This window comes from Falco peregrinus, chromosome 5 (genome assembly GCF_023634155.1).
Source record: "Falco peregrinus isolate bFalPer1 chromosome 5, bFalPer1.pri, whole genome shotgun sequence".
Classification (NCBI taxonomy): Eukaryota; Metazoa; Chordata; class Aves; order Falconiformes; family Falconidae; genus Falco; species Falco peregrinus.
In genome coordinates, this window is record NC_073725.1 from 29,691,009 (window position 1) to 29,704,380 (window position 13,372).

The 13,372-nt window shown below is 40.1% G+C and overlaps 1 protein-coding gene across 6 annotated transcripts in view; it reads left to right on the forward strand.

Annotated features, from left to right (window-relative positions):
• Positions 1-13,372, forward strand: part of TPK1 (thiamin pyrophosphokinase 1) — a 313,129-nt gene that overhangs the window by 149,251 nt on the left and 150,506 nt on the right. For all 6 annotated transcript variants that reach the window (XM_055805376.1, XM_055805375.1, XM_055805374.1 and 3 more), the window contains one exon: positions 641-713. In XM_055805376.1, the coding sequence (XP_055661351.1) occupies positions 641-713 (73 nt within the window). The remainder of the gene's footprint in view (positions 1-640; positions 714-13,372) is intronic.

Consider the following 13,372-nt stretch of genomic DNA (forward strand, 5'->3'; position numbering starts at 1 on the left):
AGTTTTGCAGCAGTGTTACTGTAAAATGATGGTTGGGATTTAATTCAAGTTAATACACATTTTGTACATCCAAGATGTGACTTAAAAATCACTGAGTACTTGGTTTCTGGTTTTTGTGGGGGAGTATTTTTAATAATCAAGAAGAGCAGAAACCAGATGACATCAGTTAACAACTAAAATACAAATCTGTGGAACATTTGTGGCATGCCAGCTGTCCAAGAAGCAACATCATCATCATTTTCTGATAAATAATACCCTCTGAGGCTTGATGTACAGCACTCGGATATACTTCTTCAAATACTTTGCTGACTGAATGATACTTCGAAAGATGTTTGAGAGTTCTCTTTCTAGAACTGTGCAGATCCAAGTCTTGCTTTGCTGACCCAGGGAGGTGTGTTAAGCAATGAAGCAATGTAAAGCTCCTTCAGCAAAGAAGGGACATTAGATTTACCAGATTTAGTTTGTCTGTTACCCTATTTAGTGTCACCTCATATCAACTCTTGTTTTAACGTGCTTTTAAATAACTTTTAGTCCCTTGAGAGATTAATGCTTGTACCCCTTAGTGCTCTTGAGAAAATAAATATTAAATGTAGTAAGATGGATTAATTTTTCATTTCACTGCTCATTGCTTTCCTTTCAGCTTCTTGCCTGATTACATCAGCGGTGATTTTGATTCCATTCAGCCTGAAGTCAAGGAGTACTACAAGGTCAAGGTAAATTAAATCTCTTTGATGAGTTTGTGTGTGGTAGAGCATTGTAGGATCCAACCCATTAGTGTCCCGGTTGGTCATTAAGTGATTCTGGCTCCATTGGTTTCTTTGAGGCTTCAGTTGTGAGGCACCTTCCAAGCTCAGATTTTGTGCTCTGCCTGGCACCCTACTAATGCTTACAGTAAACACGGGAGGTGCGGTACTGCCCGAGTCCTGCGTAGGGTGCAGTTTCATAGCACCAGCTCAAGACGTAGCTTGTACTTTGCTGGAGTTTATAGCAACTAGAAACTAGGGTAAAACTTCCTGAAAAATCTGTGACTTTTTTTGCTTGGTGAGATACAGAGCAATAAAGATTTATGTCCCATGATGCCCATATGGCTGGCACCCATGGACTTTCTAGAGTGAGTTTCTCTGTGTGATTTTTGCATGATACAACTTTACCTTTTTAGCAGGAAGCTGCAGATGGAGACATCTGCCTTTTTCACCACCCACTGAAGCATTGAATTACGCCCCGACTACTTCTACTTCACTACAGGAGCGCCCTCCTTAATGGGTTTTTGGACAAATTCCTGTATACATTAATTTATTCCCAGTGTAGCCACTGTGTTTCTAGTGAGAAACATGAATGTAAACTTGCATTTCTTAGGTCTTAGGGCTCAAAGTTTTGCCTTTAGCTGGCTATTTGGTATTTGATGCTCCACCTGCTTGCCTGTGCTGAGCGTAGTGCTTTACCCTCGTGCCTTGGACAGCAGGTTTTGTGAATCCAGAGTTTGACTCAGAGTGCCAGCGCACCTTTGCAGTAGGCTGAACCTGCGAGAGCAGGAAGCGTTTGATCCTTGTGAACTGCAGGACTCAAAGTTCCGTGATACGTCGGCTGCTAATTTAATGTGTGAGGCTGAAATTTGCCTAAAAATCTTCCCCGATGGACTCGGGATCAAATGGTTAGAACAAAAGGTTTCAAACAGTGCAGGGAGGGCTCGAGGAGTGTGTAGGACTGGGGTTTAGTCCCTCTCTTGAGGACTGTGTGGGTTGTTCTACCTCATTTGTTTGGAAGGGAGAAGTGTGGAATGGCCGTCCATCCTGGGAGAACAGCTCAAGAAAAATGCTCGGGAAGCTTTGGGTTACAGCTGGGGAAGTGAAAATAAAATAAAAAGCTTTGGATTAGTGCTGTTCATCACAGCCTGGAAATTCATGACCTGTGAGTTAATGGGGAAACTGCATGGCTCTGTTCAGCACAGACGGTGGCGTTAATGCTTATATAAACTGTGTGTTTGTAGGTAGGTGAGTCCTACTAGAGAATGCAGGTTAAGGGTGGCTGGACAGAGAGAGGGGAGGGGGAAGAGGCAGGAGGGGGAGGAATACAGTAGAATAGGGGAAGGGATAGGCAGAGCTAAACTGGTATTACACTTTTTCATGGGGATTACTCTTCTGGCCACTGCATCCCTTTTGTCAGCTCCATCGTATCTGACTTTGATGTGCAGTTTACATCTTCTCTGTGAAAGCGCAATGAACTTTCTGCTTCATGCGGAGTTGATACACCCATGCGAGTGCTGGGCTGGTAGGCTGTAAAGAAAGCAGTGTTTCATCAGGATTGTAAAGGTGTACCGAAGGGTATAATCTAGCCTACATATTCCTTGCCTGGTGTCCTTGCACATGACTGAGGGAAACACAGTTTAAGTTTAGAATTTTAAGTTTGGGTGTACATGGTAGGAAAAAAAATTTTTGGTTTTTTTGCTTTTTTAAATTAAACTTGTGTAGTCGGAAAATTAGAATGGTAAATATGGGTGAGTATCTTAAGAAGCCTTGAGAAAATAATGTAGTAAAGCACAGAATTTGGAGAGACAGGTATGCTGCTTTTCTTGTAAAGTATCTTGCCCAGTAAAGCACCCTTTGTACTCCAGGTGATTTTCAGTCACTGTCATTTGGCAATGTGCTCTGTGTTGATGACCCAAAATAGGTTAGGACTGCTTAAACAGGCTGTGAGAGAGCCTCAGGTGAGTAGATGGGTGCAGGGCCACTGGCTTGGGGAAGCATGGTGTCACGTTGGGACTTAGGGTGGCTTCCTGCGCTGTCCTTCCTCCCTCACCAAAGCACTCCCTCACCCGCCTGCAGATTGCACCCAGGGACCGGGTAAGCCATTATCAGGAGATAATATCGCTGTATTGTTTCAAGCATTTCTCTTTTATGAATAGGAAAATGGAAGAACTGTAGTAGCAAAGCTTAGGCTGATGTGATGTTGCTGTTTTCAGTAAGCAAGTGGATGAGAATCCACAGTCATCCCACCTGCTAATAACTGATTGGTGTTGCCCTGCACAAAATAAAGCCCTTTTGCATGTTAGCTTTCAATATTGGTTGCCAATAACTTTGGCATTTGCATGCACCTGCAGCCTTCCCCTTCCCCAGTCTTGCTTTCAAATCGTCACCCTTGCTTGACTGGGAAGCCTGAACTATTCCTACCACACAGAATTACATGCAAGCACATACATTTGTCATGTGCTGTTTCTCCATTTCAATTGCCTACGTCAGTACCAAGAATGTCATTAGTTAGCTGGGCTTCTCTGAAGTTGAACATGTTACCTTCAGGCAACAAAATATTTATTTTTCCTTTGAAATGTGCATCTAGGTAAGCATTAGGTCATCAGCACCAAATAAGAATATTCTGTCAGCATTCCTAACGTTTCTGCTCCATTTGCTGCCAAGCCACCTTTCCCATTCCACCAGGCAGCAGGCTGTCCTGCCTGAATTTTCCCCATCCCACGCAGTTGTCTTGAGCTGCTGCCAGACTCGGGTTAGTAATGACTTAGAGTGTAGCTATAGCTTTAGTTTCCAAATTCAGACTTTCTGCGGAGAGTATTTTACACTGTAGTGTAGATTTGAATTTCTTGGTGCCCCTTGGTTTTTTCCATGTGTACCTAAAATGTAATTTATCCCCAGATGTTACACAAAGGAAAGGTGACGCTTTTTGAAGGCACCTACGTGGGGTAAGTCAAAAGCTCTGCTGTCTGGCTGTAATATTGCCGTGACCTGCAAGGAAATGGGCAGGGGGTGGTGATGGTGTTTGTGTCTGCATTCCTTTGTATGTGTATAACAGAGTAATTCATTACGGCCAGCAGAACTGAGAAGCTGTCACATGCATGGAGTGAATATGAAGGAAAGTGAAACAAGCAGCAAGTGCTGAGAGGTATTCACCCTCTGCACTCCCATCTGCCTTTATCTGTGATGCACAGGGAATAGTCAAGCCAACTTTTCTGTCGCTTAAGTTTGAATGGGTTGCTGTAGATTCATGTGCCAGGTGAAGGGAAGGGCAAGCTGTGGTGGAGGAGCTGGAGGTTCCTTTGTGTAACATCTGGGGATAAGTTACATTTAGGTACACATGGAAAAAACCAAGGGGCACCAAAAAATTAACATCTACACTACAGTGTAAAATACTCTCTGCAGAAAGTCTGAATTTGGAAGCTAAAGCTATAGCTACACTCTTAAGTCATTACTAACCCTAGTCTGTCAGCAACTCAAGACAATTGCGTGGGATGGGGAAAATGTGATGATTTAATTTATACCTAGAATTAAAGTGATTATTTTTTCTTTATTTTTTTCTTTGTGTTTTTGAAGCTGAAGGTAAGTTTGTCTGTGCTTTTTAGAAACATGCTTGATAGTTCTGTTACGTATTATATTTACAATGGAGTGCCAGTGAACTTTATTACTTATTTTTTCCTTTCTTTTAATAGAAGCTACCCGTATTGACAGAAATTAATACATCATGACTATTTTTGCCTATCTGAAGGTAGCACACCACTGGTTAAGAGGAGCTACTTTTTCATAGTAAAGCTTATGGACATTAATTATTGAGTTATAAAACATACTCATTTACAAGTGTTTGTCAAAGACAGCCTACTGCAGTGCTGAGTAAGAAGGGGGCGTATTAAGCTCAGTGTGTGAAACGAATTATGGTTCTGTAAGGTATTGTCTATAAGCAGTTGCATCATCATCATGAAGCAAGGACAGCTTCACGCCAGGATGTTGCTGCTAGGCTTGGAAGGTTCTCTATCTCATTTAAGTGACGATAGCAAGAACAGATATATGCCACTACAGGAAACACATCATACAGATTCCCAAAGCCAAAGGTTTTTTGCTGGAAGGAATATCTTTAAGCCAATTCCTCTGGCATTTTCAGTTGAGCAAGGATTATGTGATAAGTGTTTCCATTTTCCCTTAAGGAGGGTTATCGCCATTGTGTCGGGGAACCTTATTTAACTAAAGTTCACAAACATGAAGCGAATAAATCCATTTTTTCTCTGATAGGTGTGGCATGACATAGTTAATGAAGAGATCTAAAGGCCAAAGTGCTTTTTTTTCAGTTGTGTTGGAAAGTAATAGGCTTATGAGTGGGATGTGTAAGTGACGGCTTAGGTGTGTTAGGCTTTTGGGAGAGGATAAGTAAGCGTACATCAGAGGTTATTCAGCTCTTTATTTCCTGCAGTCTTGGGTTTGCTTCTTTGGCTTGTCAAGTAGGTACTTGTAGTCTTCTATTCTTTATATTAAAAAAATCAGTATTTCCCCCATTTCTTGAAGTGTTAAGTAATGTTAAAACTGGATAACACTGCACCACAACTGGAAATGGAGTATCATGTTTAAATTTTCCTTTTTAAATCATATTGCACTGTAAAGGAACTATAAAGACTAACAAGTCAATATTCTTTATTCCATATATCTTCTGTCATTGTTAGGTATTGAGAAGAGTTTTTGTTCTTTTATTATAAATATGCATGCTCATATGATCCCATAATAATTGCAGTGGCGGTCTTTCCCTGTGTAGTCTGGAGTGCATTGGAAATGACACTGGACAAAGCAGGGACGACTTGTGATATTTCTGTCATTGCAGTTTCATCTGTTTCTTGCTTTTGCTGAATGTTTCTATTATTGAAACCTTTTAGACATTACTTTGAAGTTAAAGCAGCCATTTGTATTGTTATGCCTCAAACAAGGCTTAGTTTCTGAAGCTTTGAGACCAAAGTCATTATCTAAAATTACACCAAGTCTGTACTTCTGCCTAGAAGCAGGAGGTTGAATCCAGTGCCCTTTGAAATCCAGATTACACTATTTATTAAAAATCTAGTTTGGTTTTTCTGCTGAGCAAACTTCATGTGCTATAAAAGGCTTCTGTAGACTTAGCAGGCTCTGCTTCAGATCTGTAATTAAATGCTGTAAAGTTATTTACAAGTTCACTGTTTTTCCTATTCTCTTTTCTTTTTAAGCCACATACAGCTACTTATTTTTCCAGGCAGTTCTGCAGCTGTAGCACTTTGCCTTTCCTTTTTCTATTACACTTCCAGGGTTTAATGGTTATCAAGGCTGTAGAACTGCTTAATAGGTGTGGTGTGGGTATTGTCTTTTTGTTCTGTGACGATGCTCCTATAATTAGATTTACAAAATGTATTTGTAGCATTGAAGTAGTACTTGTACATCTAATTTCTACACTTTCTTGATAAACTGTGTATTTTATTGTCATATTCCCTGCTTGCTTTCTGAGCCCAAAGTTTTGAATAACTTTAGTAATTCACATTGTTAACTGATTTCTCTCTGTTGTATTATTACAATTTAAATACTTGCAAAACCATTGAATTTTTCTGCGACTTAAAAATTAACTTTCATACCTAAATGGTGTTTTTTTTCTGAAAGTAGTTTTTGATACAGAATGGGACTTTAAGAAGCTTAACTCATTTAAAGCAGTCTTGTTAGACTGAAAATTTTTCCAGGAAAAACACGATTCGTTTTAGGGCCTGATTCCTTTGTGAGAGGTTTTAAGGTTTCAAAAGGAGCTGTAAAATTTGTGTAGGTGGATCTGAAACACTGCTGTTGAACAGGCTACTCCTACCTGACAATCATGCCTTAAGCTTTCAAGCAACCCCTTGTTTTATGTGTCCTGCTGAAGGCATCTCTGACAACTCTAAAAAGTGCTGTTCCAATCCCAGTTCAGCTTCTGATGTGTTGAGGGTGCCCAGTGGCGCCTGGTCTTACAATCAAGTTGTAATTTTTTTTCTACTGATGTACATTCACTGAAAGAGCCTCACTGTTTTAATAAAGATAGAGGTTCATCAAGGGAAAATGATTTATAGGGCTGGGATGGTCCTGTTGTGAATAGCTCAAACTGAATAGGACTGTATATGCAGTTTGGACTGGAAGCTTTCTGTATGTCTTAGTTCTGTAATTATTCGATGGGAGCTTTCATAAAATGGTTCCAATCTTGAATAGTACATTGAAGATCTTGTCAAGATCGTGTAGCCAAGTGAGTTGTGTAGGTGGTTTGGGTTATGTGGGTTTCTTATTCATGCCAAACAAAAGCAATAGCATAATGTTCCAGAAATGTCATAAATTTGTAAGAGATCCTGTGCTCGGTGGCACTCTTGTAAAGGTGAACATGACACACAGTCACACTGGGTCAGGCCAGGGGTTCCATGCAGCCAGTGTCTGGTCTTAGCTGAGATGGTACAGAATACCATTGAAAGCATGTGTATGCACAGTGATGCTTCTTCGATACGCCTTTTCATCTCCCACTAATATATGGCTTAAAGATTTCCTAAGTCAGAGGTGGTGTCTTTGTGTTTAATCACTTCACAGATTGATTTAATTTTTTCCAAAATTAGTCTACACCTTTTCTTCAAACTATATACATGAAACTGCAAGCATCCACAGAAAAACCTTGGCAATATATTCCTCAGTTTAAGTGTTTACAGTGGAAAAAAATCTGTCTCTTGGGTGTTACTTTGGCTTTGAGCTTGATTTTTGATAGTCACATTTGATTCTCCTGAATTTTTATTTTGTGATGTGAGTGGATGAACATCCTTTAATCACCTTCTCACTCCTGTTCTGATTCCATTGGTATGATTCTGCCCAGCATTTCTGTAGGTACGCAGGGGGCTCTGTGTGTATGTGTGCAGGCAAACCAATGGGACATTGCATACGCTGTCAAACTTCTAAAATTGTGTCCAGCCTGTACAGATGTTCTGTGCCCTGCTGAGTTAATTAATGTGCGTATAATGGCTGGGGAGTCCTGTTGAAAAGAGTCTTCCGTAAAGCAAAGGATTTCAGGACTCTGGGATTGCTCAGTGCTGTTCTTATGTGCTGATGAAAACCAGAACCAAGAGAAGTCTCTGTCCAGTTCATAATATCACTCTTACACTTTCACCAAGGTAGCAGTTTCCAGAAAGCAATATATCTGTTTAAATGCAGATGAGATTTGTGAAGAAAGAAAAAAAAAACCCAAAGCAAACAACTCCAAAACCAGCAACAGGACGAAACAAATTCAGTTATACAGCCCTGCCTCTTTTTGAGTAATGTTTGTTCTGTGTGTTATGTTTTTTGTATTATCTCCTGGAGTTGCACGTCACTCTTTTTGAACCTGAAGAAACAGCTAAGTCTTGTGTTGTAGGATCATTATAGTATCCTGGAGATGCGGTGAGTTTTGAGGTCGTCTGGAGTTGCTGTGTACATTTATTAGGACATGAGTCAGGCCCGAATTTATCTAGGAGGATAGAGAATGCAATTTTGACCGAGTTCTCATTCCTTAAAAAAAAGTGCTACTCTGTTTTCCTTTGCAGTATTTTGCTGCTTGTTATGTAGCTTTGGGAGACAGGGTATAGAAATTAAGAGATCAAACTTTTATTAGAGGTGGTTTGTCTTTCTTTTGCTTAGGTTCGAGATGACAGTTTGCAGGTTATGAGGTGTTTTCTTTCTTCTCACAAGTGCCTTAGCTGATACCCAGCTGCTTGACAGTAGAATATGCAAGAAAACAGTGCACCGTATAACAAAAATGATGCTGGTGGTATTTTAGTCTTGCATCCAATTTCAGTTTAATATTATGTTGCAGTATGAGATTTATTTCTCCTTTTCATTGGTTATGGCCTGAGGAGGGGAAAGGGTAGAATCTATATTGCAATAGAAGTCTGAGTTACTTCCAAGAGTTTTAAAAAAAATTAGTCTGGTGTTAATCTCTGAAAAGAAGTCATTACTCTGGTCTGTCAGCCTGTGATGGAGAAAATAACAGAAAAGATTAAAAAAATAGAAATGTATGGAATTAACTTCATTTCCACTGCAAGGAGCAAAAAAAAGGTGTTTTAAACAATGACAGCTTAATCTGGAGAAGGAAATTGAACAGAGCTGTTTTGTGATTAATCCTCTTCACACAGAAGAGACAGCTTAAATACGGTGCTAGTGGTGGAAGACTCAGATTTTAGGTCTTTTTAGATGTAAGTGGGATTTATACATCGATCTTTTCTTTTTAGAGAATTCAAGACAAACTTGTTCCTGGCGCACAAGGCTCGGTGCCCGTGCCTACCCACTGCTAATTAGAGCCGTTTCCAGCAAAGCCCCAGAACCCCTGGTCCTGCAGCTCATCAGGTGTTGTTGCTGCAGACTCCAGTTCAGCCCATTTGCTCAGTGGGGTTTGTAAGCTCCATTCCAGTGTGGGGGAGCCCGTTAGGCAGCCAAAGCACAGCTCTGGCCAACAACTGGAACACAAACCTGATCGTTAAGCAAGAAAAAGGTCCTCAAAATCCTGATGCTATGATTTTTAAGTATTTTAAGCAGCAGCTTGGCAGCCTCTGCAAATTTGTGCATCTTGTCAAAGAGGAGTCAGGCAGCGCTTGTCTCAGCAGTGGGGTGAAGAGGTGCAGTCTGCTGCTCATTCCGAAATAGGAAGGTTTGCTGGTGGGCTGGAGAGGAGAAGGAGTGGGAGGAATGCTTCTGACATGCTTTCAGGGATCTGTAGGGAGTATTTTGGTTGAGTGCATTCCCTTGCTTTAGAAGGAGCGTGTGAACTACTCAGGATCATTCTCCCTAACCTCCAAACTCCAGAAGCAGATTCACCAAGGCCACCATAAACTTTGCTGCTTCATCTTTGACACTGCCATGAACTTAAAAAGGCACAATAAACTGGGATGCACGATCCAAGGGCTACCGTGTCTTTACTTCCATAATGTTGGCCTGGTGGTGCTCACACTTCACAGGCAGCAGTGCAATTACAAAACCTCCAGGATGACAGTGCAGATGCCAGAAGGTTAGATTTGGTCTGTGTCCATGCAGGTAGGTGAGTGCTCTACAAGCCTCCAAATGGAAGAGGAAGAGGTAAAGATGTGTGTTGTTCAAGTAGAAAAGTTAAATGCTCTTGTAGCTTGCCGGTGAAACAAAGGATGAGCTAAAGCTGCCAGGTTTAAACTTGCCTGTATGAATTAACTTAATCATGGAAGTGTAAGGTTATTTGGCGTTTGATATATATATATATATACCAAAGCAGAGGTGGAGTTCAACAGAAAATTTCAGGTACAGCTTCTGGAACACAGACCCGTATTTTTCCTTACTGAATTTTGATTTGGACAAAACCATGCAAAATACCAGGTTTGGTTTTATATACCTTCACTCAGAAATACTACAAGATGGTGAAGGCTGCATTCACGTATACCAAGAGGAAATAGAACTTGAAATGTGATTTTGAAAGAAGACTATAGAAATGCCGTTACTTGAGGGGTGTGTGTGTGTGTGTGAAAAACATCAAGTTCTGGCAGCCTTAATTACAGCTGGGTGGGGATAGCTCTGCTGTTTGGAATATTTCTCATACTTTCCTTTCTTGGTACCTTCTCCTTTTGTTTTTCTGTCCTGCAGTTCCTGACAAATACTCTTTTTGCATCTTGCTGTTTTCACTGTCATCAGTAAGCATTTGAAGCTCTGCTTTTCTGTTTCAGTTCTGCTGTTGTCCTTGAGTGCTCAATAGAGCCCAGCTAAGAGGGGCTGGGTGAAGGTGTGATAAGCTGACTGTGCAGCAAGCTTGGCTGAAGTTCGGTGAGTCTCAGGACCAGTGGGAGTTAAGTTTGTGTTCTGGTATGCTCTTGGATTCCTTCATTTGGAAGGAAGCTGTGGGGTGGTCTTTGATTAGAAAACAATAGAAGTTCCTTAAGCCAAACAGATTTGGAGGTGGAGGTACAATTAGAAACAGAAACAGTCCCCTTTGTGATGAAATGAGTTAAGAGAGAAAAATGAAATGTCAGGGGAAGGGAAAATGAGGAAAGTCAGAGACTCATCATAAAGTTAGAAAAAGGTAAGCATTTTAAGCAAGAAAAATAAAGGTAACATCAGCAGAGGGTAGGAAAGAGGACTGGATAGAAATAGAAAAATTTCCCTGACACATCAACAAATTAGTTCTGCTGTCATTTCTTGCAGCTGTGAAGAAGGAAGGGTGATAAGATAATACACATGCACGGAAAATGTATTTTTTTAACATAAAAGTTGGATTTTCAGTCTACTAGGAATGAGTACAGAGTTGTTTTGGTGTTTGGTGTGGAGTTTTTTTACTGTTTTCAAATGTTTTTGTTTGAAGTTAAAATAGGAAGACCTATGTTTATTCTATACTTGACCAATCTTTGATGGGAATTTCATCAGGTGAAGAACAGAAAATCGTACAAGGAGCTTAAAACATAAATAACTGCAATGGAAGGTGAAATGTGTTTACAGTAAATTTACAGGTGTTAGGACTATTCTGTCTTTATTCTGCAGCAGCTGCTGTGATATATAATGTGTCTAAGCAATGGTTAATCCAATTGAAACAACTAATGTAGTAAGTATTTACTTTGCACTTAATTGATAGTAACCCTTATAAATTACCATAAATTGCTAATTAACATTCTCAGATTTTCATTTAATGGATAAAAATGTAACCTTCAAGAGGAGCCTTCTTTTGAGAGCTGAAAAGACCTTCCTTCTTTTAAGATCAACAGCCGAACACCTTTAGGGAACAGAGTAGGGATAAAACAGTACACCTTTAGGGAACAGAGTGGGGATAACACATGGAATGTGATTGCTTATTGTGACCCAGCACCATTTTTTCCTGGCATTTAAAAGCCAGTCTTTTGGCATATCAATATGCAGGTAAAGTCTTCCTTTTGTTTTGTTCACCATCTACTGTTTCAACATCTAGTGAAATACAGCTGCCGTACTTTAGTGGTTTAGATAGTTAGTATTGTAATCACTGTTAAATTGATATTTGTAGAAAGAAATCAAAATTGGAGGCCAGCCTACAGAGCCAAACATCTCCAGACAGAACCCCAGAAGGCATGGTAATAGTTCAGTTCATCTCTTAGAGTTAATAAAGGGAAGTAACCGATGAATTTGCAGACTTTTCAGCTTATTTAAGACTGTGATAGAGGGTGAGGCTTTCAGGGTTTTGAACAGGACATCTTGTTAGAGGAAACAGAGTTCATGGCATTTAGAGTGAAAATCAGTGTTTCTCCTGTGATTGTGCTCTCCTGCACAGAATACAGGACAGCCCCATGTGATGTTTTTTGTGCCAAAGCTATGCCTAAATGCCTCGCAGACCTGAAGTGCAAGTAGATGAACAGGTAGAGAAATAAAGTGATATGGGAAAGAGAGTAATTGCATTTGGTGTTTCTTGACAAATTCTTCTTGAACTTGGGTTCTGTATAACGTGAAAAATGTAGGTATGGGTTGACAGCTTACAGATGCTGTGGAATAGCTCAGAATTCCCTGTGGCAGAAGGAGAGTGTGGTGGAGCAGGAAAGAGGCACCAATGTACAATGAATGGTTAGATTTGAGAAGGATATAGTATATAAAGTTCCTTAGGTTAAAAGCCTTAGTATAAAAGGTTGTGGTGGGAGCACTATTTATTACTTTTGTGATAGAGTTTTTGTGGCAAACTCAAGATGCTTTGAAGGGTTAGGGTAAATCTGATATAGTCTGATAAGTACTGGAAAATTTTGTAAAGACGAACTGTCCCTAAATCATCTTACTGGTGTTTACACTGTCTCTCCTTCAGTTAAATTCCCTTTCAAAGAAGTTGCACAGAAGGTAGTATAAGGCGCAATGCCTTCCTATCCTGTTATCTGTCAATAACAAGTGTTATTGACAGATAACAAATGTTATTGTTATCTGTCAATAACATCAATGTCATTTATTTCTTCCCACCGCAAGCCATCCCACTCTCCTATGTATTATTTTTTTTTCCTGCCTGCATCCAATTATTCACTAATTTAAAATGACTGCACCTAAGCCTTTTTCGCTGGGAGTTTTGTCTGAATTATGGATGAAGAGCATTACAGCTGGACCCAAAACTCTGAATTAAAACATGACAGGAGAGCCAGGCTCTGAAATTACATCCTAAAAAATGCATTAATTAAATGTATTTATGTAATAATAAGTTGTAAAGTACACAGGCATGCTTCCTAAGTGGCCACCTGTCCTTGGAAGTGATATTGATGAGGCTGTGCAATCACAGTCATTTCAACCGCAAGTTACGTGCCTGAGTGCAGGGGGGCCGTCTCTAGTCTTTACTGATGATTCAGCGGGAGGATGTTGAGGATGTAGTTGCACAGGACTGCAGGCAAGTGTGACGGGACAGGAGGTCTCTTCCTGTTGCTGTGTCAGTGGATAACACAGTTCTTGACATCTACTTGTCAGGCACTTCTGTGAGTATCAGCTTTAGAAACCTAAAAGTGTCCTTTGCATACCTTTCAGTGGTTAGTGAGTATCTAGTGGCTACCTTTTGTGTTACTATCACAAATTTTAAACAAACACATTTGAGAATTTCAAAACAAATTTTGAAACTGATTTGAAACTAAACACCCAGGATTAGTATTTCACTAAATTTGTACATTTTTCTT